At 41.2% G+C, this 26,175-nt stretch overlaps 1 protein-coding gene across 4 annotated transcripts in view; it reads right to left on the minus strand.

The window, feature by feature from the left end:
- GABRB2 (gamma-aminobutyric acid type A receptor subunit beta2) overlaps positions 1–26,175 on the minus strand; it is a 394,028-nt gene that overhangs the window by 322,340 nt on the left and 45,513 nt on the right. For 2 of the 4 annotated variants that reach the window (XM_089769536.1, XM_014580647.4), the window contains exons 2-5: positions 23,721–23,833; positions 22,633–23,069; positions 22,428–22,519; positions 21,435–21,502 (exon numbers count right to left, since the gene is read on the minus strand). In XM_089769536.1, coding sequence (XP_089625662.1) covers positions 21,435–21,502; positions 22,428–22,519; positions 22,633–22,709 — 237 coding nt within the window. In that variant the 5' untranslated portion in view covers positions 22,710–23,069; positions 23,721–23,833. Of the gene's footprint in view, positions 1–21,434; positions 21,503–22,427; positions 22,520–22,632; positions 23,070–23,720; positions 25,224–26,175 lie in introns of those variants that run through there. The other 2 variants (XM_089769537.1, XM_089769538.1) reach the window with 2 other exon arrangements.

Here is a 26,175-nt window from a genome sequence, read left to right on the forward strand (position 1 = left end):
ACCGACTGCCATCTTGACATCGAGCCATTGATCACTACCCCCTGGGCCCGGCCTTCTAGCCATCTTTCTATCCATCTTACTGTCCATTTATCCAATCCACAAGCCCTTAACTTGCTGGCAAGAATATTGTGGGAGACCATATCAAAAGCCTTGCTAAAGTCAAGATATATCACATCCACTGACTTCCCCATGTCCACCGAGCCAGTTACCTCATTATAGAAGCTAATCAGATTGGTCAGGCAAGACTTGCCCTCTGTGAATCCATGCTGACTATTCCTAATCACTTTCCTCTCATTCAAGTGCCTCAATATGGATTCCTTAAGGATCCCTTCCATGATTTTTCCAGGAACCGAGGTAAGTCTGACCGGCCTATAGTTCCCTGGATCATCCTCCCTCCCTTTTTTGAAGATGGGCACTACATTTGCCTTTTTCCAGTCATCCGGGATTTCTCCTGATCTCCACGACTTTTCGAAGATAATAGCCAAAGGCTCCACAATGACATTTGCCAACTCCCTCAGTACCCACGGATGCACTAAGTCCGGACCCATGGATTTATGTACGTTTAGCTTTTCTAAATAGTTCCTAACCTGTTCTTTACCCAACACGGGCTGTCCATCTTAATCCCTTCTTGCGTCACTTGGTGCAGAAGTCCAGGAACCGACCTTGTCCGTGAATACAGAAGCAAAGAAAGCATTGAGTACTGCAGCTTTCCCCACATCATCTGTCACTAGGGGTACGTCTACACTACAATGTTAGTTCGAACTAACGTCCGTTAGTTCGAACTAACATTCATAGCCGCTACACTAGCGCTCCGCTAGTTCGAATTTGAATCGACCTAGCGGAGCGCTTAGTTCGAACTAGGTAACCCTTATTTTATGAGGATTAAGCCTAGTTCGAACTAGCTACACACCCCTTAATTCGAACTAGTGGGAGGCTATCCCTCCCCAGGTTTCCCTGGTGACCACTCTGGCCAACACCAGGGAAACTCTATGCCCCCCTCCCGGCCCCAGAACCCTTAAAGGGGCACGGGCTGGCTACGGTGCCCGTGCCAGGTGCAAGCCTGCCAGCACCCAGACAGTAGACCCTGCACCTGGCACGGCTCGAGCCACCCACCCGATGTCCCCCAGCCCACCCCCTCTTCCCGGGACCAGGCTGGCGGCTCCCAGGAGCAGGTGCCACGATCTCCGCATTAGGCACAGGAAAGTGGCCGTCTAGGGCAGGAGAGCTGCCAGCCTGGCCACCCAGGAGCAGGTGTGCATGAAAATCAAGGGGGTCCACTGAGACCCCCGACGCTGAGCCCTGCTATCCGAAGACAGTGACTCTTGGGCCATTTGTCTCGTGCCATCCCTCTCCAGCCTTCCACAAACTTTGGGCAGGGACACCACTCCTACCCCCTGGCTAAGACTACTCCATGGACCCAACCTCCTTGACTTGATCTCACTTCCCTTTAAACTCTGTTCTAGTTGTAGCCTTCACAGCCTCCTGCAGCAAGGAGTTCCACAGATTAACTATTTGCTTTGTGAAGAACAACAACTTTCTCTTACTAGTTTCAAGCCTGCTACCCATTCCTTTCCTTTGGTGTCCTCTAGTCCTTCTTTATGGGAACTCAGGAAGAACTTTTATGAATGCACCCTCTCCACCCAACCCCTGCTTTTAGAGACCTCTATCCTGTCCCCACTCCGTCTCCTCTTTTCTAAGCTGAACAGTCCCAGTCTCTGTAGCCTCTCTTCATCTGGGACCTGTTCCCAACCCCTGATCATGTTAGTTGCCCTCCCCTCTCCCAGCCTTTCTCTTCCCCTCTCCCACCTCCTTTTCCCAGTCTCCCCCAATTTTGTTCAATAAAGACAGAGTCAATGTTGGAAGAAACGTTATCTTTATTTTGTACATCAATAAGAAGGGGGGCTAGGGAAGGGTAAGTGGAAGGAGGTGAGGGAGGAATGGGGTACGAGCCCCCGATGGGGAGGACTGGGCTGGCTCTGTGGGCTTCTGGGGGTGGAAGCTCTCCTGCAGCCCCCCGATTGCCCCCTCTCCCCAGATGGCAGCCTGCGGCAAGTGCAGCCGGGCTGATGGCCGAGTGCTGTGATGTGCCCAGTGTGGGTAGTCCGGGCAATCCAAGCCAGGACTGCTTTGCAAGCGGGGCACCCCTGAGAACTGTCTATCTGGGGTGGGGGTCGGGACCCTTTAAGTGCAGCCCTCGGCTAGCCTGAGACAGCATCTCCACGCTCTAAGTCCTCCTCTGATGCCCTGCCGGCACTGCTTCCGGCCATCCTTAAGCCCTGTTCAGAGTCCACTCAATGTGGACTTGCTAGTTCGAATTAGCAAAACGCTAATTCGAACTAGTTTTTAGTTCTAGACGCGTTAGTTCGAATTAGCTTAGTTTGAATTAACTAATTCGAACTAAGTTAGTTCGAATTAGCGCTGTAGTGTAGACCTACCCTCGGTTACCACCTTCATCCATTAGGGGCCGCACACCCTCTCTGATCACCTTCTTCTTATTAACATGCCTGTAGAAACCTCTCTTGTTATCCTTCACATCCTTAGCCAGTCACAATTCCATTTGCGCTTTCGCCTTCTGATAACCCCCCGGCATTCTCGAGCTATACCTCTAAACTCCTCCCTGGTCATTTGTCCAAGTTTCCACTCTTTGTAAGCTTCCTTTTTGTGCTTAAGTTCACCAAGGATTTCCCCTGTAAGCCAGTCCGGTCTCCTAACATGTTTGCCTCTCTTGCTACGCATCGGGATGGTTTCTTTCTGTGCCTTCAATAAGGCTTCTTATTGCCAGCTGTCCTGGACTCCTTTCCCCTTCATGTTAACATCCCAGGGGATTCTGCCAATCAGATCTCAGAGGAAGTCAAAATCTGCTTTTTTGAAGTCCAAAGTGTGTATTTTACTACTCTCTTTTCTTCCTTTGGTCAGGATCCTGAAATCTACCATCTCATGATCACTGCTTCCCAGGTAGTCACCCACCTCCACTTCCCCTATTTGTTCCTCCCTGTTTGTGAGCAGAAGGTCAAGCTGCGCACGGCCCCGGTCGGATCCTTCAGCATCTGTGTCAAGAAGTTATCCCCAACATTCTCCAAAAACTTCCTGGATTGCCTTTGTACTGCAGTATGGGTTTCCCAGCAGATGTCAGGGTGATTAAAGTCCCCCACAAGAACCAGGGCCTGCAATCTGGAAGTTTCACTCAGTTGTCCGAAGAAAGCCTCATCTACCTCATCCACCTGATTCGGTGGCCTGTAGCAAACACCAACCACAACATCACTGCTGTTGTTTGCTCCTTTAAACTTAACCCATAGACTCTCAACAGGTTTTTCTCCCTCTTTATACCGGAGTTCAGAGCAATCGTAGTGCTCTCTTACATATAGTGCAACTCCTCCTCCTTTTCTCCCCTGCCTGTTGTTCCTGAACAGTCTATACCCTTCCATGACAGCGCTCCAGTCATGCGAGTCATCCCACCAAGTCTCTGTTATCCCAATTAAATCATATTTCTTGGTCTAGGCCAGGGCCTCCAGTTCTTCCTGTTTGTTGCCCAGGCTTCTCGCATTAGTGTACAAACACCTCAGGTAACCAGTTGATCGCCCTATCTTCTCCATTCGAAACATGGTTCCTCCTTTCTTGCCCCTTACTCTCTGCATTTCTTCCCGGTATCCGACTTTCCCACTACCCTCAGGGTTTCAGTCACCATCCCCCGATGAACCTAGTTTAAAGCCCTCCTCACTAGGTTTGCAAGCCTGCCCGTGAAGATGCTCCTTCCTCTCTTCGTTAGGTGGATCCCATCTCTTCCTAACAATCCTTGCGCCCGGAACAGAGTCCCATTGTTGAAGAAACCAAAGCCCTCTCTGTGACACCATCTGCGCAACCACGCATTTACATCCTCAATTCGACGATCCCTGCCCAGTCCTTTCCCTTCAACAGGGAGGATAGAGGAGAATACCACTTGCACTCCAAATTCTTGGATCCTTCTTCCTAGCGCTACATAATCCACAGTAACACGCTCAAGATCATTCTTGGCCGTATCATTAGTTCCCATGTGGAGAAGCAGGAAGGGATAGCGATCCGAAGGTTTGATCAGCTTGGTAAGCCTCTCAGTGACATCCTGAATGCGAGCTCCCGGTAAGCAGCACACCTCTTGAGATTCCAGGTCCGGACGGCAAAGGGATGGCTCAGTCCCTCTTAGGAGGGAGTCCCCGACCACCACCACCCGTCGTTTCTTTTTGGGGGTGGTGGCTGTGGAACCCCCATCCGTAGGACTACGCATTCCATGCCTTCCAGTAGATGGTGTTCCCTTCCGGTTTCTTCCTTGTGAGGTCCCTTCCAGAGCTTTCAGCACTGCAGAGCCTGTGGAGAGAGCTTGAAAGTGATTGCTTACCTCTATAGCATCGGGGGATTCCCGTGCTGGCCTTTTTCCCCTTCTAGAAGTTACATGCTGCCAGTTCTCTTCTTGGTCACGTGCTGCCCTCTCTGGCTCTTCTGCCTGCCGTGCTTGAAGGATTAAATGCTGCCTTCTATCGAGGAAGTCTTCATCCTCTCTGATCAAGCGTAGGGTCGACACTTGGACCTCCAGTCCTCTAATTTTTTCTTCCAAAATGTAGACCAGCTTGCACTTGGTGCAGATGAAATCTGTTCTTTCCGGGAGGAAGACAAACATGGCACACGCTGTGCAGGTAACAACAGCAGACCCATCACCAACCATCGCTGCTGTCCTGGAAAAGGGATTTAAAAAGAAAGGCAAGAGAACCTCATGCCCTTCCCTCTCCCCTTCCAAACTCCCTCTCAAAACTCCCTGTTAGCACTCACCTGTTCACAAGCTCCTTGGTCGCTTGCCCATTGCCTTATAAAGCCCCTCCCCCTACCAAGACTCAGCCAATCAGCAGAGGCTTCTAGAATTCAAACTTGAATTAGAAGCCAACAGTTTCCACCTGCCAATCACAGCCAATCAGAGCACAAATTCCATCAAGGGGGGGAGGAGGGCAGAGGGGGGAAAAAAAGCCTCACTCTCAAACACAGGGGAAAATAAATAAATAAACAAACAAAAAACAAAAAAGAACATACACCAACCCTCACTCACAAACACAAGCTCAGCACACAGCAAGAAAGCCCCCAACACAACACCCACTTCCGTCAAGACCCCTGTATCTGCTTCTCCTCTACCTGGAGAACTCCCTCTCTAAAGCCTCACTCAAATAGGGGGAAAAAAAACCCACCACCACCACACACCAAACAAACACAAGCTCAGCACACAGTAAGAAAGCCCCAATAACAAAACACACTTCCCTCAAGAGTCCTGTATCTGCTTCTCCTTCACCTGGAGAACTCCCTCTCAAAATTCCCTGTTAGCCCTCACCTGGTCGCTTGCTCACTGCCCTATAAAGCTCCTCCCCCTACTAAGGCTCAGCCAATCAGCAGAGGCTTCTAGAATTCAAACTTTAATTAGAAGCCAACAGTTTCCACCTGCCAATCACAGCCAATCAGAGCACAAACACCATCAAGGGGACGGGGAGTAAATAACACTTATCTAATCACTTTTTCCACACCATTCATAATTTTATAATTTTCTGTCATATCCCCATTTGACCCTGTTCTGAATTTAACAGCCCTAATCTTTAGAGGGAAGATGGACAAGGTACTATCTTTTATTGAGCCAACAAAGGTATTATCTCACCTCTATTATCTTTTGCAACTATCCTGGGACCAATGCAGCTACAATAAGATTTTTTTTAGTCTCTCCTCTTGTGGAAAGTGTTACCCTTTTCTGAACCTTTTTCAGTTTCACTATATTCTTTTGGAGATGGAGTGACCAAAACTGGACACAGTATTTAAGGTGTTAGAACATCATGGATTTAGATAGTGACATTATGATGTTTTCAGTCTTATTTTTTCTCTTTCTGAACAGTTCTAACATTTTGTTGGCCTTTTTTTTAAAACCATGGCTGTGTGTTGAGCTGAAGTATCCAGAGAATTATCCAAAAAAGCTGATACAGTAAATCAACAGGTAGAAAATGAATGGAGCAGGCTTTTTTGTGTTGAACATCGAGCCATCATCCCTCTTTTCAAATAATATTTCACTTCCTTAGTAATGAAGAGAATGATGAAATATTTACCCATACTGCAGTCAATACAATATTTAATACCAAAAATAGGATCAATTTAATAGATTTTAGTTTGGTTTCTCCATGAAGTTTTACTTTTTGGTTGTAATTTGCTTTTAATGCATATTGAAAGGAATAACTGTAGATATGAATCATGCCAAGGAACATAGAGAAAACATCTGAATCCTTTATTCCACTTCCACCACTGCTCATGTGTTCATATGCAAACATGTTCTCATTTTGTACTTTCTTCTCCATAGTTATGTGGGTGAAAAAAAATATTTTCTTGTTTTTCACAGGGCTTACTCAGTGAACAAAACTAAAAGATATATTATATGAAATATCTCTTATAAAGTAGCATATGTGGATAAATGTAGAAACAAACACTTTCCACACTGAAAGATCTTTATTTTGATAGAAATGTCTGTTATTTTGAATCTACTTTAGATAATTACTGCCTTTATAGAGTAGTGAAATGGTTATCTAGTCACTGTATGCTTCAGCATAGATTTCTCATCACTAAAATGTCAAGTGACATATCAAGTGCCGATACATCATTCTGTTCTCAAAAAGTCAATCCAATTAAAAAGTTAATCAAAATTAAATTTGACACTCAAGTCTCTTCATTAGCACACACCTTATCTCAGTCTTGTAACTCAGAGCAAGAGAGTTCCTTTGTTCTACAGGCTGAACATCTCCAATACAGCACCCTCAGGACCTGACTGGTGCCGAACTAGAGCATTTGCCGGACCACGGGAGGTCACTGTTATTTTAGAGCATAAACAACACTTCCACTTGTTTCTGGACTCAGAAACATTTAGGGGTAAATTAGAGCTAAATAACAGCACAGAACCCTGAGAGCCAGGACTCCTTGCTGAAAACAAACTTTATGGGACCATGGGAAACTTGGCCAAACCCATGGTAAGTGGACATCTGGCTATTTAAAATCATGCCAGACCACAGAGATTGCCAGACCAAAGAGATTCAATCTGTACTTTATTTAAAAGAGGTGGAAAATGCTATAGACACAGCTGGAGACTGAAGTCTTCTATGTACCAGAAGAACAGGTTTACTATTGGCAGTAGCCAGATGGACCTCCTATTACCACACTTCAACCCTAACAGTGAAGCCTAGTCTATACTAGAAAATTAGGTTGCCATAACCACACTGCAAAGTGTGTGAAAAATATATACCCTTGAGAAGGCTAGTTAAATCAACATAAAACCCCCTCCAACACCCTTAAACAGTGGTAAGTAAACAGAAGAATTCTTCCATCTACCTAGCTAGTGTCTCAGGAAAATAAATGATCTTTGCTGGCAGAAGAACCCCCATCCCCTATTGGCATTGCATACACTAAAGACTCAATCCTAAGACTGAGCAAATACCTCATTCTGCATGCAAAAGTTACTTGGTTTCCCCAAGATTTCCCACTGTAACTGGCTGTAATAGACATTATGTTTTTCTGTGATGTAATTTGCCCAGCAGTAAGCACTGAATCTACTCAGTAACATCACAAAAGACTTTGAGCTGTTATTAGACAATTACAATTCTAGGTCAACAATATCCAGTTCAGACTCTCACGTCATGCCCTAGAAATGAAAGGAGCAATCTCAATCTCAAATTGGAAATCTTAAATCATCTAGTCACACACACATTTTGTTATCGGCACACATGATGAAACTCAGTCCCAAACAGAGTCAGTACCACTTTAAACTCTCAAAATAGAGTTACATGGGACCTAATGGTATATGGACACTGTCTGAGTTCTCTGCACAGGATGAACAACATTTAACTTAATTTTCTAAAGATGCAAGGTAACTGGAATTACTATGAATTTTCCTGAGAGTAGTCACTTCTTTCATATTATAGTAGATCAATGAAAATTGTATTCAGTCCTAGGCATTAAAACTAGCAAAGAAAACTTATAAGAATGCTTAAGGGCCTCTTGGTATTTTCATTACAAACCTATTTTCAGGGGCATTACACATCAGCCTCTGTAATATAGTTTCACTCAAATTTGGCATAGAGGTCTCACTTATGCTTAACTCTGTAAATGTTCCTAAATCTTAAAAGGGGCTTTTTAATCAAATTTAAAAATGTAATTTTGCAAGTTATTTGTCTAAGAGAACTAGTTTTAAAGTATTTTATCCCAAGCAGCCTAAGGATTTTTGTTTCCAGACACAAACATCGCATCCCTAATTCTATCAAAGAAACAGTTATTTAGAAGCTCTCTCATACCAGCACTCAATATAGTGAAAAAAATAGTCACAGCTACCTTAAATACTATTGAAGGGTATAATGGAATGAGCATTCTCTTGAAATTGGGGAAGATTTCATTGCTTAAAAGAAATTGCTAGTTCTGGATGGGCTTCTTTGATTGTTTCTCGAGTTACATGATTAGTAGAATAGTGATGTCATTAGTTTCAACATATTACATTTCATTTGTAAATCTGACATGCTATTTCACTCCTGATATTTAACTAAAAGAATAAAATAATTTTAAAAACAAATTTAAAAAGAAATATGCATAAATCTGAAATATTATATTTTGAAGATGCATTTACTGGACATAGAAATTAATTGGGACTCAAACTGTATCAAAGTTTTCAGTGCATATGTGCCGAAGACAAATTAATGCTAATCAATGGGATAGCTCCAAGGGAGCTAAAATAAATAGGAAGAATTTCCATAATAGTGTGCAACAACTCCTTTGGAGGTACTAAGTCTATTAATTCAAAAATACATGTTGTAAAAAGAAACCATAACTATAGATTTACATAATGAACCATAAAAACTGTTGGACTATTGGGTAATAAGTATAATGCAAATGAAAATACATATTTACTCTTATGAGGCATATCATCTTCAAACTATGTCACTCCTTTGTCTAAAGGGGTATGATGAAGTACATATTTAATCTTACAGATACCCTTTTAAATGCCTAAATACAATACTTACATAGCCTAAAGGCATATTTTACTATTTATTAGACTAGAATGGGTCTGTAACTCAACTAAATATTTCACAATTTAAACTCCCATAAATATTTAATGCACAGTAAAATTAAAGGGTCAGATTTTCAGAAAAAGCAACATCTAGAATTGGATATAGGTTTCCAAACAAGCTCAGGTCCCATTCAGACTCTTAAACAGACCAATTTTTAAAGATGTTAGGAACTTGACAGTTCCCATTTAAAACAATGTTGTTAGGTCTTTGATAAACATGGTTGCTGTGGGAAGCTGAGAACTTCTGAAAATATGGCCACTTCATCTAGGGCTAATGTGCAATTAGGGCCCAAGTCACAATCAGCAGGAGTCCTTTCATTGACTTCAGTGGGCTTAGACATTTGCAAATATAAAAATGCTTATGTAGCACAATGGAACACTTTTTAAAATGTTGCCCATATGATGCTGCAGATTTCAGACCGTCTAATTCAAACCAGAAAATTCAAGATAAAAATCCTAAAATATTTCTTTGTTCATAAACTTTTCTTTTCACATTTCAGTTACAGCCCATTGCTTAACTTCTGTTCTATGACATGGTCCTCCTACTATCTAAGGCTACATCTATACTACGATGTTTGCAGGAAGAGGCAATACAAATGAAGTGCAGATTTGCATTTTCTCATGCTTCATTTCCATAATCTCTTGTGATCTGTTTTTGCTCAAAGGGTTTTTGTGCAAAAACAAGCAGTGTGTATATTTCCTTTTTGCTCAAAAGGGTTTTTTTCAGTCTTGTACAAAAGGGGGCTTTTGCGCAAAAAGGAAACATCCACACTGCTTGTTTTTGCGCAAAAACAGATCGCAAGAGATTATGCAAATGAAGCACAAGAAAATGCTAATCTGCACTTCATTTGCATTGCCTCTTCTTGCAAACATCTTAGTGTAGACATAGCCTAAGTATCTCTTAAATTGATTCACTACTGCGAGCAAGTTTGTCACTGAAACTTATCTGAGTTTAGAAATTTGAACTCCTGTTTACATGTGACTAAATCCAATGCAATGCATTAATTAATTATGAAAATGAATAAGTATAGGTAAAAGACTATTGAGAAAAGATGAAAGTTTGCATTCATCAGACCATCCCAATATGCATTATGTCTCTGCAGATTCAGTGTTACTCTTGTTGCAAAAGAATAAAGACAACAGGTGTTTAAAAAAATAAATAAGGCTCAATTCTTCTCTCAGCAAAACTGCGGTAGATCCAGAGTAATTCTACTCATTTTATACAGAAATATCACTAAGATCAGAATTTGGCAGTTCTAGAGTGGTAGAGTCTTCAAACTATTGGATGAAAAACAAATAATAAATCTCACAGGACAAATTCACACAAATGCAACTTCACTTTCACGACTGGCACCATTACTGTAGATGTTTTGCTGGAGAAATATGCTAAAAAAGGGCTGACCAAAAGAATCCCTCTTGTCAAATAATATTTAGTAAGAGAAAACTTATAGGACTTAGCATAGAGAACATACAAAGACCATTCTGGTATACACATCAATGGCAGAACCCCAAGGCACAGGAAGGATTCAGACTTGGAGTTCATTACCTCATGCAGAGGTAATGTTCTATGAGCTTAAGTAAGACAGTGTACAGACTCTGCTTTCAGCTAGACTTGTGCTATCATACTAAAGTGTCTAAAATTGTGTCTGAGGACAGAATTTTTACCATAACACCGCATTTTTAGTAAAGGCTCACAGTAATGAACATACACATTTGTATGTGCACAGTCAGACTCTGGCCCAGATATACAATATATACCCAGATATTCAAATCCAAAGCCAACAGGAACATGCCTATTTATTTCAACAGGCTTAGCCATTTTAAAATTTAAATAATGTCTACGCAGCACAAAGAGCATGCAAATATTTTTGCAGATACAATTTAAGCAGCTTCATTTGACAATCTAGCTCTTTGCCACAAGTGGAACTCCAAATGATCATGCGAACAGAGGAACCAAAAGGAACCAGTATGTTGTTATTTTAGTGGTCACTACAATCTTTACATGAGCAGTTACATCTCTTTTTTAGATGTGTTGCTGAGGAAATGCTCATAGAATCATACTGAAGAGTAATTATAATAAAGCACAAAGGTTTCTTCTGTGCTGTTTATCTTTTTGTCAATCCATGGTAAGACACTAGTACAGTATTAATATATATTTAAACACAAGTTTCTGTGCATCGTCAATTTTTGAACATTAATAAAAACAAAACATAATAAAATGAGTGAGTTAAAGGCTTTGGTCTGCTTAAAATGTAACTGGATGAATTTTCACACACCCCTTTATGGATTTGTCAGGAGCAGCTATAGCCTGCTTTCCTTATTCACAAAAGCAACTCCCCTAGTCTCACTGGGGTGGGCAAGCAAGCAAACAAATGTTGTATCTGCTCTGAGACCTTTTCCTACCGAGTTTCATCCCAGTTGAGTACTGAAAACCGAACTATAAACCACGGGGAAAAGTATGGCTTTTGTCATGGAATACTGTAAACTCTCACAGCACAACGAGGCACCAGAACAACCACAGGTATCTAGTGCTGCATAGTCCTGTCTTTTGTTTCTTCAAAACTGTAAGTGACATGTTTGTAGAGAATGATAAAGATTTTTCATTCCACCACAGTTAATTTATAAAGATGTTATGTAACTGCCAATCAAGAAGTTATGAAATACACCAAGCCATGTACTAGCAGGTAACAAAATACACGAAGTATGCTTTCCCACAATTTAGCTCTCTAAGATATTGTCCATAAAAAATGGCAAATACAAGTACAACTTCTTTTGTATGTCAGAAGCCAAATTACTTAAAATATTTATGGATAAGTGCTAACAGGAGACAAGATGGCAATAATTAACTCAGATGTTTAGATTATCTCCAAAACAATATTTTTAAATTTCTGGTCTCAAGACTAAATGCAAAGTGATCAATTTAAAATAAACTTCTTCTACTGAAAAAAAAAGTCTAAAATGTTTTAGTGTAGAAAAAGTGATGTCCAATGCAGTGTGTTTAGTTTGTTGAAGAAAAGCCTACTGGGATTCTGTCACTTTTAAGGGCACAAATTTAAAGAGATGATTCATTCATTTTAAAGTGAACAAACCTATTACTAAAAATTCTTGACTTAAATGTCTTGTCTTAGATTATGGCAATTTCTTGCACACAATATGGACTGCTGCACCCAGACAGAGCCGCACTGACTTCAGTGGAGGACTGACTAGTCACAGTTGTTCCTCCATATAAAAGAAATTGTAGGATCAGGTCTGTAGGGTTCAATTCATTACTCTGGGAGCAAGGAATCTTCCACTTAAATGAGAACATTGAATTGGACACTTTTCTTAAAGGTCAGTGTAAAGACCATAGATTTAAAATAGAAGCTGGTTATGACATGTGCCCTTCTATGGATTCAAGATTTACAGGTCATGTGCATGTACTAAAAGTGTATTTCTAAACCTCTGTGCAATTTTCTGTGGGTATGTCTACCTGGCAAAATAAAGAGAAAACTCAGCAGTGACTCTCAGATCCAAGGTCTACAGAATCAGACTCATGCTAAAGTGCTAAAAATAGCCATGTGAACCTCAGTCCCAGCCTGGGCCCACAAAGTCAAGAGGAACAACAGCCTAGAAAGGAATACCTTCAGCAAAAAGGATGGGGTAGTCGTTAGGGAGAAGGGGGGGAGAAAAATTTGAGGGCTTCATTATTTAAAATAGCACTATGTAGAAGCAGCACCAACATTCAGATCAAGCACAAAAAGACAGCCGGTTCCAAAGAGCATTTTTAAAGTGGGTTTCTTCTAATAGAAGAGAAAATATATCTACTACCCTTTAAACTTTGTAACTTAGTGTTTCCAGCCCACAGTAGCACACATCTCTGTAGCTGCCTCTGCATTAAATACTTTTTTGCATCTTTCACTCCTCTCTTTCTTAAATAAAATAATCCAGTGCTGAACCACAACTATACTGTGGATTTGATTGTTAATGCTGATGGAAAAAATGCTTCTTGTCTATTGTATAGAGGAAGAGCACGCAGGTGGAAGCTAGCATATCCAATTGAAGATAAAAAGAAGGACCTGACAGAGGCTACAGGCAATCAGAGATTGGTACCAACACACAGAGAGTTCTCTAAACATAACATAAGCCATTGAATTAACAATTAAAGAGAAAGCTATGAGAGGGAATATAGGCATGCAAAGTGACTATTTCCTATAAATAAAATACAATTCACCCTCTTCTTAACTGAGAACAGTACTAAATATGGACTTCAGTAAGAGAGTAAAGAAAGCTTAACTCACTTCCTATGCAGGTGTGTTAAATATCACATTTCACATTCTAATGTGCACACATTATACAGATCTACTTCATACAACTTAACCCATGCACAGTATACTGACAGAAGAACTCTCACTTTGGGGGCAGGTGCTCATGGATTCACATCTTATACAGTACCATCATTAGAGTGCTTTTTTGGTTTTTATGTGAGGGTATGTCTACACTACAGTGTTATTTCGAAATAGCTTTTTGCTATTTCAAAATAGCGCGTCCACACTGAGTGGACACTGAATTGCATTTAAGGCTGGCCAGAACCAGGTTCGGCAGGGCATCAGGTCAGAAGTTACTTTGTGTGGCTGCTGCCTGAGGCTGAGGCCTGTGCTTAAAGGGCCATCACCCCCCCCTCCCCTCATACAACCAGTTCTCAGGTTTCCCTGCTTGCTTGCCTACCTCGATGAGGGCCAGCAAAGTATTTTGTCTCTGCATGCTCTGGTTGCCCTCACTCAGGACACCACAGCACTCTGCAACGTAGCACCAGAGCTGCCCCTGGGCACTCTGGTGCTTTTCGTGGCTGTGTTGCTGCGAGCCTGTCTGCACTTTCTGCAGGCTTCCATCTGGGGGCTGTCAGTATCCTGGTGGCCCTGCGGAGCACTAAGAGCCTCCCTGTCTTCCCCACTGGGGACTTATGCCTCATTCCTCCCTCACGTCCTTCCACTTACCCTTCCCTAATCCCCCTTCCTGATGTCAAATAAAATACATGTATTTTCATGAACACAAATTCTCTTTATTTAACAAAACTGGGTGTGGGGGGGGATGAAACTCTGGTGAGACTGGGGAAAGGAGGCAGAAGAGGGGAAGAAAGAGAGTGGGAGAGGAGAGGGGAGAGGCTGGGAGGAAGGAGCTGGAAGGGGGAAGCAAAGGGAAGAAGGGTGAGGGGAAGCTCAGGGCTCAGGGTTGGGGGTCTCGCCAGACCAACTTGATTGTCGTGCAAGCCTGCTCCTGGGTTCCCATGTGGCCTTTGGTGGCCAAGTTGGCAGGTATCCTGCCATAGACAGCCACATGCCTCTGTGAAGTGCAGAGATCATGAACGTTGGGGGCATTCTCCCCCTCCCAGACCTGAATAAGGTCCATGAGCTCCACCATGGACCAGGAAGATACCCACCTTCTCTGGGCCCTGGAAGGCTCCTGGGAGCTGGCAGACTGCTCCTGGGGAGCAGTGGAGGGCTGGCTACCAATGGCTTGCTGGCTCATGTTTTGGGGCCACGGGGTCAGGGGCAGTGACTGCTGGCTTTGGGATGGGAGGCTTGGAGCTGGCACAGGCACTGTGGCCAGAGTCAACCCCTTTAAGGACTCCAGGAAGGGAGAGGAGTGTTTTTGGTTACAGCTGGAGTGGCCACCAGGGCACCCTTGGAAGGCTGGAGGCCCCCTATTTCGATATAAGGGTCTACACAGCACTTAATTTGAAATAGCTATTTAGAATTTGGCATTATTCCTCATGGAATGAGGTTTACCAAATTCAAAATAAGTGTTCTTCTATTTCGAATTAATTTCGAAATAGCAGTTTGGCTGTGTAGACTCCAGTAAAGTTATTTCGAAATAACAGTTGTTATTTCCAAGTAACTTTGTAGTGTAGACATACAGACCTGGGAGAGGACACTGCACTACTTTAAATCTTCATACAAGATACTAAACATAGATGCCTTCACTTGAACCCTGTGCTCTCCAAAGAATTAAAGTGTCCATTTTTCATTTTGAATAGTGTCATGAATGATCTCAATATTCAGACTCAAATTAATTTATTCAGTAAGACAATTTGTCATGTCCTAGATGTGTAGGAGCTACTCATGCATTCATAAGAGTTGCTACATTTGTCTAAATAGTTAAACACTACTAGCAGGGATGTGAATTGTGGATAATTTTGGGAATGCAAAAGGTCAAAATTTTATCTCCATAAATGTTTTCAACATAAGACTCACATGGTAAGCTGTTCCAGAAAAGACCATTGTTTTGTTTGTACAATTCCATGCACGTGCATGTCACTGCAGAAATAATAAACCAGCAATCAGCAGTCTTGTGTTATAAAAGCCAAGAAAGTGACACTCTCGCAACATGTGGCTTTAATGTTCACATTTAGATGCCATATATCAGAATACATGAAATGGCCTTGCTCTACTACTACTGTTCATGCCAGGATCTCCTGTATGTATAAAAGAAGAGGGGATATTGCCAGCAGGCAAAATGTTCTTAGTCTCTTTCCTTCCTGCTCTCTCTGTATCTTTTCCCTCTCATGTTTTCCATCTTTCTCCTCTCTCTCTTTGTCTATTCTTCGTTTTGTTCTCTTTCCTTTACCAGGACTCTATCCCTCTCGTGTTGTTTCCTTTCCAGGTTCATCTAGCTCTTCCTCTCTCCTTTCCCTTTATCAATGCTACCTACTACACTCCTTCCCTAACTCCCTCCTCCACAAGCAAATCATCCCTCCTATCCCCTCCCTCTTTGCCAGGCCCATTTAGAGAAATTTGGGCCCCCATGTGTCAAATTTATTGGGGTCCCACCCTGTCCAATTCACTTTATTTGCAGAGCAATTATTGACCTTTTGGTCTATAATATAAAGTAACTCCCATCTTTACCCATCTCATCAGACTACTTCACACACACAAAAGCAACTTCTGACTTCCTGAAATATGAAAACCCTCACCAGACTAGCTAAACAGCCTGATTATGTTGCTCCTTTATTAGTGCTCCCTGCCTGGAAGTGGTGTAGAGTTTAAGAGAACACATTGGTGAGTAGCACCAGTGTTGGAAAATGAAAGACTAAGGTTCATTAACAGACTAGTGTTTTGTCCTACCAAGAAGAGAGCAGCAGTAGAGTTCTGGGATCACTACATCTTGATCTATCAGAATCTTATTGGCTACGTCTGCACTGCCCTCTCTTGCACAAAAAAATATGCAAATAAGACAAAGCATGGAATATTGCCACACTTTATTTGAATAATTAATGAGGTTCCATTTTTACGCAAGAGGTTTTTGCGCAAAAAGGAGCCATATATATGGCTCCTTTTTGTGCAAAACCCCCCTCTTGTGCAAGAGGCATTCTTCCTGAAAAAAAGCGGAAGAACGGCTCTTGTGCAAGAGGGGGGTTTTACGCAAAAAGAGCTGTGTAGATGGCTCCTTTTTCCGCAAAAGCGGAGCCTCAATTATGCAAACGAGGTGCGGCGATATTCCACACTTCGCCTCATTTGTATATTTTTTGGATGAGAGAGGGCAGTGTAGACAGAGCCATTTTGTATGGAGTACAAACTCTGGGGTACTTTAAGTACAAAGCTTGCAATATAACTTAATTATCTACAGAGCTTAGATGCTAATAGGGTATGTCTTAAAAATTTTGGCAGATTATAAGAAGTGAATTGTACCCTAGTAGACAATAACACTGTCTTTATATCCTGTAACAACTTCTTGATGGAAGGATTATATACTCAACCATGATGACTCCCACTAAATCAGTCAATTGTATTAATTTGACTCCATGCATGGGTACTAAAGCCACATGCCAATATATACATAATGTTGTTGCTATTTAAAATATGTCCAAATGCATTTTTGAACCAAGTCATGCATTTAGATTCCATTTTCCTCACATCAGTATGGATGAATAGCTATGATTCAGTTAAATATCACAATTCACTTAAAAAGTAAAACTAATTTTGGGGATAAATAATATCAAGCATTTCTCTCTTTTTAGGATATTCTGTATCCGAATCCCCAAAGAGATAGCTGTACACACACAAATTGTTTCCAACTATTTTAAAAAAGCAAACCAAAATTTGGAACCTAATCCAAGCCAATATTCTCTTCTGAGAGCAGTATATCATCCATATCAACAAGCAGAACAAATGCAGAGTATACTCTAGTGGACACTCAGTGAAAACTGAATAGGAAAAAAAAAAATCCAAAAAATTGCTATCTGCCTCCATACAAACATGTAGATTGTTTGTTTTCTAAACATAATGGAGATACTGGAGGAATGACAAGGAATCCTAACTGCTCTGGCATTGTCAAAGTCTCTGCTCCAATTATTAATCAAGAGGGTGCAGATTTGGAAGTCTGACATTGCAAGCTAGCATTAGTTATTTAAAAATAGACTATTAAGCCCTCTGGAGATATTATCTTTATAATGAGTCTGATTAGTACTAGGAAAAAAGGAAGCTGAGAAGGAAATTCAAGTACAGTAACCAAACACCTGGAAACTCTCTTGAGAATGTTTTATCAGGCTCATTGCAATACAGCTCATCTTATGTAACACAGAATTCATTATGACAGGAAAACCATTTTGGTTTAAGGAGCTATTACACCTCTTCGTATTTATTTTCCACTTTCACCTGCACCAGGAAACCTTTAACGAAAGCTGCAGCATGACTGGCACAAAACATACTCTCAACAATGGTAATATAGGACCCGATTCAAAGCACAAAGGAGTCAATGTAATTAGCTGAGGTTATTGTGCTGCACAAAAGCATTATCTAAAGTATTTTATTCCTGTGCAAAATATGAACTCTGAAAACAAATTCAGACACCATACCTCTAAACTCACAATCTCACTTATATTTATATTCATTTCGTAGTCTGGACCTGGAAAGTAAAGTACATATAGACCCTTTATCAAGGTTTTAAAAAGGAAATGTATGCTTATGAATAAAGTCAAAAGTAAATGAATTGCTTGCAAATTTAATATCGTTATTGGTAACAGAAGCTATTCTGAAGGCAGTTACTAACATTACTGTGGATGGTGAGAACAGAAAAACTTCCAGACTATGAAGGGGTGTGTGTGTATGTTTGTGTCTGTCTCTTGGACAGGGTGGGATTCTTAAACAAATGTTCATATTGGAGTTCAGAGACCTCCTGTTACTGTCCAAGGCTGTGTAATGTCCCTTGAAGACAAAAATGTTAACTCCCATTAAAGTTAGTGCAAGATATAAACATAAATTGGCAATGATTTTTCAATTCAAGTCAATGTGAACTTTGCCATTGGCTTCAATATGGGCAGCAGAAGTTGTATAGGCAGAAAAATAGACCCTAAATGAGATAATCTTCCTGAAGTAATAGAATCTCTTCAGAGCTCTCATCAGTTAAGGCTAAAACTCCCACTTAACATATAGGGTTGTTCTCCTCTTGAAGTATTTCCTCTTCCTGTATGCCTCTAGATTAACAATGAATGAAGTTCTATCAAGATGTATATTAGAGAACTGTAAGTGCATTTGTTTTACAATATAATTGGTTGAGAAAATAATTCTTACTATTGTTGATTAGATACCTGTCCTTACACTAAAAGATATAAAAATGGGAGAAAAAAACCTTTTGGTTTAAAAAATGAAATTAGTCATGTTCCAACTATTTAAATTCAGATACATTTAGATTATATTCAGTCTATAACCCTTGTAGTCAATTGTGAAGAGACTGATAAATATTGTTGATTTTGACAACCACTACAAAACCACCTGCCAAAAGTATCTAACCAAGTTCATAAGACTTTTCATAAATAAAACTTTTCATTCAAGAAACTTAGTCAAGGTGCACCCCTCACCCCCAAGTTTTCAAAACAGTATGTATTTTTATATTTTTGTGTGTGCTGTGCCACATTAGACATTATAATTTTTCAATAGAGATCACATTTCTGGAAGTTATTTGCAGATTTTGCACCTCATTATGAAAAAAAGGAAGTTTGGCAACATTGTCTAGTTTTGCAGGGAATTTGGAGTGTAACACTAACCTACCAGTTCTAGCTTGCAGCTCCAGCAAGTGTAAGTTACCCCCCCCCACACACACACACACACTGTTAATGGATGTTTATAAAGATTCTAAATATGCCACATCTGTTATATCCAGATTTCATTAAAAAGCTACTTAAAATAAAATGCAATTTTGTTTCTTTAGCATGTAAAGTTTTTGAACAGAACATATCAAAATATTCCATGACAACAAAACTAGATGTACATTGGAAAGATGTTTTAAAGTATATTTTAGGAAGCTGCTTTAAAACTTAACTAATTCTTCCCCTAGTGAACTTGTTGGGGGCTTTATCATTGTTTCAGATAGCATTAGGACCAAGTACTCAACTAAAAATCTTCCAAAAACAAAGCTGATATTCTTACAAACCCAATGTAACCATTTTATATTAAAGGAACATTTCTGTAAATCACAAAACACCACCTTCAATTATAAAAATAACCTACAAATCGTGGCTAGTGCACTGGACATTACCCAGGCAGCACAGTATTTTTAATTCAGATCAGATCATTGAGCCATTAAGCATTTTAAATGGGTGTAAAGGTCAAGATAGTGCTAAGTGGTATTTGTATAACTTTTGTAAAAAATAGTTTTGCCGGTATGGTTAGAAATCCCAGCAATGTTGAATAATTGGTTTTTTAAAAGGGATACTTATCTCCTTCCCAATTCATACATTTCATTAATACTCATTTTAGCATGTTATCTTTGATATTTTATGTCTGTCCGTCATCTTTCTGCAATAAGTAGCTCAGGACACGGCCAAAACCAGTGTTCTTAACCAAATAAAACTGAAGTTAAGGTTAAGACTGCAGAATTTGGCCTATAACTTTTACATATGATGTAAGCAAAGTGACTACTAGGAAAGCTCAGTCTGACCCTTGAAGAGCTCCTTCTGAGATGAATGTTAGGAATGTATGTTAGGACTGCTACTATTTTCTTAATAGTTCATTAGATATCCACCTCCTTTCCCCCAAATAAAGGAAGCAAAACACACTAATAATTTAGTTAACTTATTATCTTTTAGTAGCTTCATCATTTTATTAAGTTTAGACTATCAACAAAGATCACAGAAATAGTTTTGCTTTACATAAAGTAATTGTTAGGGGTTGATTTGTATGTGAGTAGTTTTTCTTAAAACAACTCACTTTATTTAAAAAAAAAAAGTAAGAAGAAAAACAAGTCTGAACAAAATCTCCATTTGAACCCAATTCCCACTCTCATAATGTGAGAGGCATTTTTGAGGTAAAGCACAATGCTTTGTGACATTTTTGAACTATGTATTAATGGACCATCACATCATCTAAAAGAAAAGAGATATTGGCACAGTATGGTTCCATATCCAATTTTGTTTGAGATCAAGTGTAAGGAAATTAGACTTGGAATAGACCTAGTTGTCTACCCAGTTCACAAACTTTCTCTGCACATTTAAGCACTTTTCACGGACTAGCAGATGAAAAAGCATGTAGGTCTTAGGACTGCATCAAATAATTTGCAAACATCCTAATGTAACCTTACTAGCTGAAGTATTTGCGGGACCCTTCATGCCCCAATAGGCACAAGTGCAAAGAAAAAAAAAGTACATTTAAACTTCTTTAAATCGCATCGGGGATTTAGTTGTAAATTGTAAGATATTGCAATTTGTCTTTCGGCGGCAGTGGAACCGCGGTATCAGCAGGGGGCGCTCTTGCATGAAACAAAGCAAGACTAACGTTGTTCCACTGACTATAAACTCAAGCGCCTGCTCCACAGCGCTTACTGTACGTCTGAAGTGGTACCTACTAAACAGTAAGACTGACAATAAATTGTACAAGCTCTAAACATGTTGTGAGTCATCAATATAAAGATAATCCGTATAGCCTATTTTGAAGATTATCAATTGATTGGATTTTGAGAAGGGGGAGCTGAAGGCACAAACCTGAGTATGCTCAAATCCAACCCTTCCGCCGCCCTTCCCCCCGATTATCCATAGATTTTTATTGATTTTTTTTACTCCCAAAATTCGGCATGCAAGTTCGGACTAGAAACATTTGCTGTATCAAGTAGGCAAAGGCGGACCCTGTTCAGTATCTTGTAAGGCCAAAGAGTAGAACAAGTCCTTAATAGGCATACAATGCACAAAAAGAATAAAGGAGATGTTGAGGGGTGGGGGATGGGGAGTATGGGAGGTTGATCACTGGACGGGGATTGCCAGCCATTGCATAATGGAACCAGATGAGAAAATAATCAAATATTTCTCCCCAACCCCCAACCTTATCATCATCACAATCTTCAGGAGAAAAAGGGGGTAAAAAAACTAAATACTCACCATATTGACTTCTGATACCATGTCTATGCTGGCAATGTCTATGTTCATGCCAACAGCCACTGGGGGACCTGCAAACCAACGAGATGGCCCGCAATGTGATCTCTAAGAACTTAACTCATTCTTAGCAAAGGTATCAAGACTAGATAAAAAAGCGACATGATGTGAGTGTTGGTAACAACAAAACAGTTCTCCTTTGATACCTGGAAAACCCTCCCCTTGTTATGTATTCACCCTTTGCCTCTGCCGTCATCTATAAAATGTTTTATGTAACATGCACACGTGTGTTAACGGGGGCCCAGAGACACTGGCTTTATAAATATATATACACACACACACACAAATAGATTACTGTATGAACTAATTCGAATCGGTATCTGGGGGAGGGGTAAAGGGGGGAGAAAAGACAGGACTGCACATTTTAACTCTTTCTACTCGGCACATGCGATATGCAGACTGGGAAAGAAGAATCTCAGCTGAGATTCAAATGATTTATACGTAGCTGTTAAGATTGGTTTATGGAGCCTCCCCAAACACATATTCACGCACACAACTAGTTCAAAGTTGCTGTACACATTGGGTAAAGTGACATTTTCCGTGTTAGTTAACAACACATCTTGTGCTCAAAAATAGTAACGGTGGTCACAGAGACATGATGCTCCCTGGAACAAATGCTGGATAAATTTAAGAGATCTCAATAAAACCAATTAACTACTGGTTTAATTATAGATTAATAAGTTATCAGCACACACACAGACAAATGAAATCAATTACAAATATGCAGGAGAGGTTGAATCAATGATGGCATTCAGAGCATCCTGTGTGCTAAGAAAATTGAGTGACAATTGGCTTAACTTCGGATCATTTTGAGAAAATGGCAACACACACACCCCAATGCAACAGCGGCAGCACCCACGACACGTTTAAAAACACACACATTTGAAGATACACAGCCTGGATATGTAACATCTCCTCTTCAAAAAGCAATCAAATTACCTCCAAAATCTGGCCTCAGGCGAATGTCATAGCCTTTCAGCAGTCTATCCACGGTCTCTTTAACCAGCGACATATTGCTAGGGTCATTGACACTAAAAAAGAATAATATATATTTCTTATTTCACAGATCCAGTTTCCCCATTCGTGTAACAGTAGCAGACAGTGCAATTCAAAGTGAAGGAAAAGAAACGTCTCGCTCACTTACCTCTGTGCACACACGATAGCTATTATTAAGAAGAATGACCAAATCCCAAAGTAACCCCTTTTCCGGACTCTCAACATCCCTTTAGCTTTTGATATGATTTAGGGTTTCAGTGAAGAGCAGAAGAGATCCAACTTATTCTGGCCAGTGCAGTAATTCTAATGTGAGGCGCATGCGCACGGCGTACCACAACATCAAAAGGAGCAGTGGTTGCTGCTGGAGATGGAGCAAATTTCCTTGCCCCCAAAAAAAATTAAAGGGGAAGAAGGAAATGCATTATTTAAAAAGTCACCCCACAGAAGGATCAAGTGTATGTTTGTGGTCCTTTCCGTTGTTATATAGCAGAATATAAACGGCTGCAAGCAGGGAAGTTTCGGGAGTTGCAGGATACAGCAGCTTTGCACCTAGCTTAAAGGGGGGCGGACATGTGCAGGATCCGACTAGAAACAGAGAGGAAAAGAGGGTTTAAAAAATCTCGGAATGCAAATTGTGCATATGGTGTGAGTGGCAGACACGGGGCGGGGGTAGCTTAACTTTACGCTCCCTGGGAACAACCATCTACATGGAGAAAGGTGAGGGGAAGAAAAAGGACCTAGGATTTTCAAAGGGGAGGGGGGACAGGGTAGCCTATAGTAATCTTTATGGGGGAGAATGCAATGATGACGAACAGGTTTTTTTAAGAAGGGATTCGGATGTTTGCTACTCTCCTGGCAGGAGCTGTTCCTAGGTCAGAGGAATTGGGGAGGGGAGAGGGACTAGCCTTGTGACGTTACTGGCCAGGCAATTCTCAAGATTATTTATAACACGAAAAGGGAGGCAATCGAAACTAGTCTCCCTTTTATGTTTCCATTCTATTCTAGTCTGGCCCGCAAAGAGTAAAGCAAATGGCTGGAAAGGGTGGGCAAGTGTGAGGAAGGGATAATGCTATTTCTCCCACCCGCCCCCTCCTTTAGAGGGAATGCAAACTCCTCAGGTAGATTTAGCCTGGCTACGGAATGGGGTCGGGCGGGGGGATACCCTGCAAAGAAACCTAGTCTTTTTTTGTGAGCATACCATACCCGGTGCATTTCCACTCACAAGACCCTCCTTACCTTTCTCGGTAAAACACCGGAGCTGCTGAAATGCAGTGTTTGGCTTAATGCTTCAGAAGAAAGCAGAGACGAGCAGAAAACTGAATTGAGGACGCTTTGATGACATTTAAATCCTAAACAGAAAAGAGAGGAGGGGGAGGAGGAAGAAAGGATTTAAATTATTCCTTGCAAATCTGCCCGCTGCTTGTAGTTCCTTTTACACCTCCTCCTCCTCCAAATACCCATTTGGATCCGTGGATCTGTGTTGCTTCACTGAACAGATCTGGGCTGTGTACGCTCTTCGCCTTGCCTGGGTTGCACAGCGAAGGGAATTAGGCAGAAACACTTTAATTCCTCAGTTCACAAATGCAATATTTAATTCTCTGCAAAGGGAAGGAAGTAGGGAGGAGGGGGAAAGGGTGAGTGTTGCACGGAGAGAGACAGAGAGAAGCGTGAACCATGGCTAAAGAAGAGATGCTTGGAAAGCCTGCGATTTCTCTACAACAAACGTTTTGTCATTCTACTCACAGCAAACGACAGGAACTCCTTGCCTGCTAAATTTCACCCCTCCCCCCTGCAATGTGAAAAGGGGAATCATTTTAAACCTCATGCCCCGTCCTGCACAGACCAAGCCCGTTGCCTGGTTAAAGGCCATTTCACATGCATGCATATCACTGTTAACACATAAACAAATGCCTCCAATCGCCTGGACCAGACATGTACATTTTTTTTACACAGGAGCAAGAGATCCCAGCGTGAAGAGGGAGAGCACAGTCCCTGGGTTCCCTGGGCAGGCACTGCATTTAAAAATGAGCCCCGCTGGCACACTGGAGGTGCACCCGAGAGAACAGCAGAGCTGCAGCTGCAGCATGCACCAGCCAGCTGTAGCAGCCTCAAGACCCGGCTGTGTCCACGTGACACCAGGCAACCTGTGAATCCCGGTAGCGGGTCCCCATAGGGCGTGTTGCTCTTGGCAAATTGCTGGGAGGTGCGTCTCGATCCCGCTCCTTCCCCTAAACCAGCTGGGGCACGAGCAAAAACGTCTGGGCGGGGGCTCGAAGAAGAGCCTCCGGGCAGTAAGATGCATGGTGAAGCCGAGGCGCCTGGGCTAAGATGGGTGGTATGGGAAATGGGTGCAGCTGAGGAGAGGGACTATGGAGTGCAGCTGTCCAAGGAAACAGTGGCAAGGGGATACAGCTAAAGAGACGCTGTCTCAGGAAGGCGAATGGGAGAGGGCTACATAAAGAAACGCTGAAGTGAGCAGGAGTACAAATGAGCAGGCAGAGAGTAAAAGCACTAAAACCCTGGGGGAGAAGGATCACGGCTTCAGGAAAAGAGCAAGGATGTAAAGGAGGAAAATATGAATATATGAGACATGAATGTAAAACCCAGCATCCATTTAACACAATTTTGCTGGTGGATTTTTTTTAAAATGCAACCATTGTACAACTATTGAAGGTTAGTGAATGGGAAGGATCAGAGTCAAACCTTGTAGGGAGTCAAAATGTCTTCCACCTGCCCTTCCTTAGGTAACAGAGACCACTTTCCCACAATTTAGTGCATTCCACAAGCAGAAAACATAAGTCTACCTGTCTACACTCATACTGTAATATTAACTTGAAATAGGGAGGATTGAGCAGCCCCCTACCATCACAACTCTTAAATGTTACTCCAAGAAATTGAGCTTTTTTATGCAATCTGTGTATTTATTTGATTTTGCTTCCTCTCAAAAATATTACATGTTACTTTTGAAGGGCCAGAATGGCAGGGGGGGGGGGGCGGAAGAGATTACTTGCTTGCTAAGAGGACCTTTCTTATGGTGGTTGGAGTTATGGTATGGGGAGAATTCACATTTATGAACTCAACAAGGATAATAGGTGAGAAGAATTTTCAGTAGATCTGAAATTTCCTATGCTAAAAATAATCATGGTTGAATAATTTGTTTAGCCATTTGTCACACTGTAATACCACTTTTTTCTGTGCAAGACTGAAAAATAGGTTTTTTAAGTGCATGAAGAATGCTTTGTTAACAGCAGAGGTATCTGTTCACTCACAGCTGGAATGCTTCATTTTCAAAGCACTTGAAAAAAATGGCCCTCTAACCAGGTGGTGGACATTAATTTGTACAATGAATCCTTTATTGGTAAATATATGTGAAATATGCATTTCTTTTTTCCTACAACCACATGATAAAACATGCTGTCTCTAGTAAATGACATTGATTAGGCACTTTTGTCTTCACCCATAAGGATTTATGTTGAACTGCATCTGACGTTTCAGATTACTGTTATTTTCAGCTGTCTGGTATTACTATTTATTGTACTGCCATTACAATATTTATTTCTCATCCAAATGTGAACCAGAAAAATAAAAATGGTAAGGTATAGAGCTTGGAATGTACAGTGGTTAGGAAAAGATTTATAGTTTAAAACATCAGGGCTAGAAATGGAGGAGTCAAGACATACCCAGATGTAAA

Source organism: Pelodiscus sinensis, chromosome 16 (genome assembly GCF_052426305.1).
Source record: "Pelodiscus sinensis isolate ZL-2025 chromosome 16, ASM5242630v1, whole genome shotgun sequence".
NCBI lineage: Eukaryota > Metazoa > Chordata > Testudines > Trionychidae > Pelodiscus > Pelodiscus sinensis.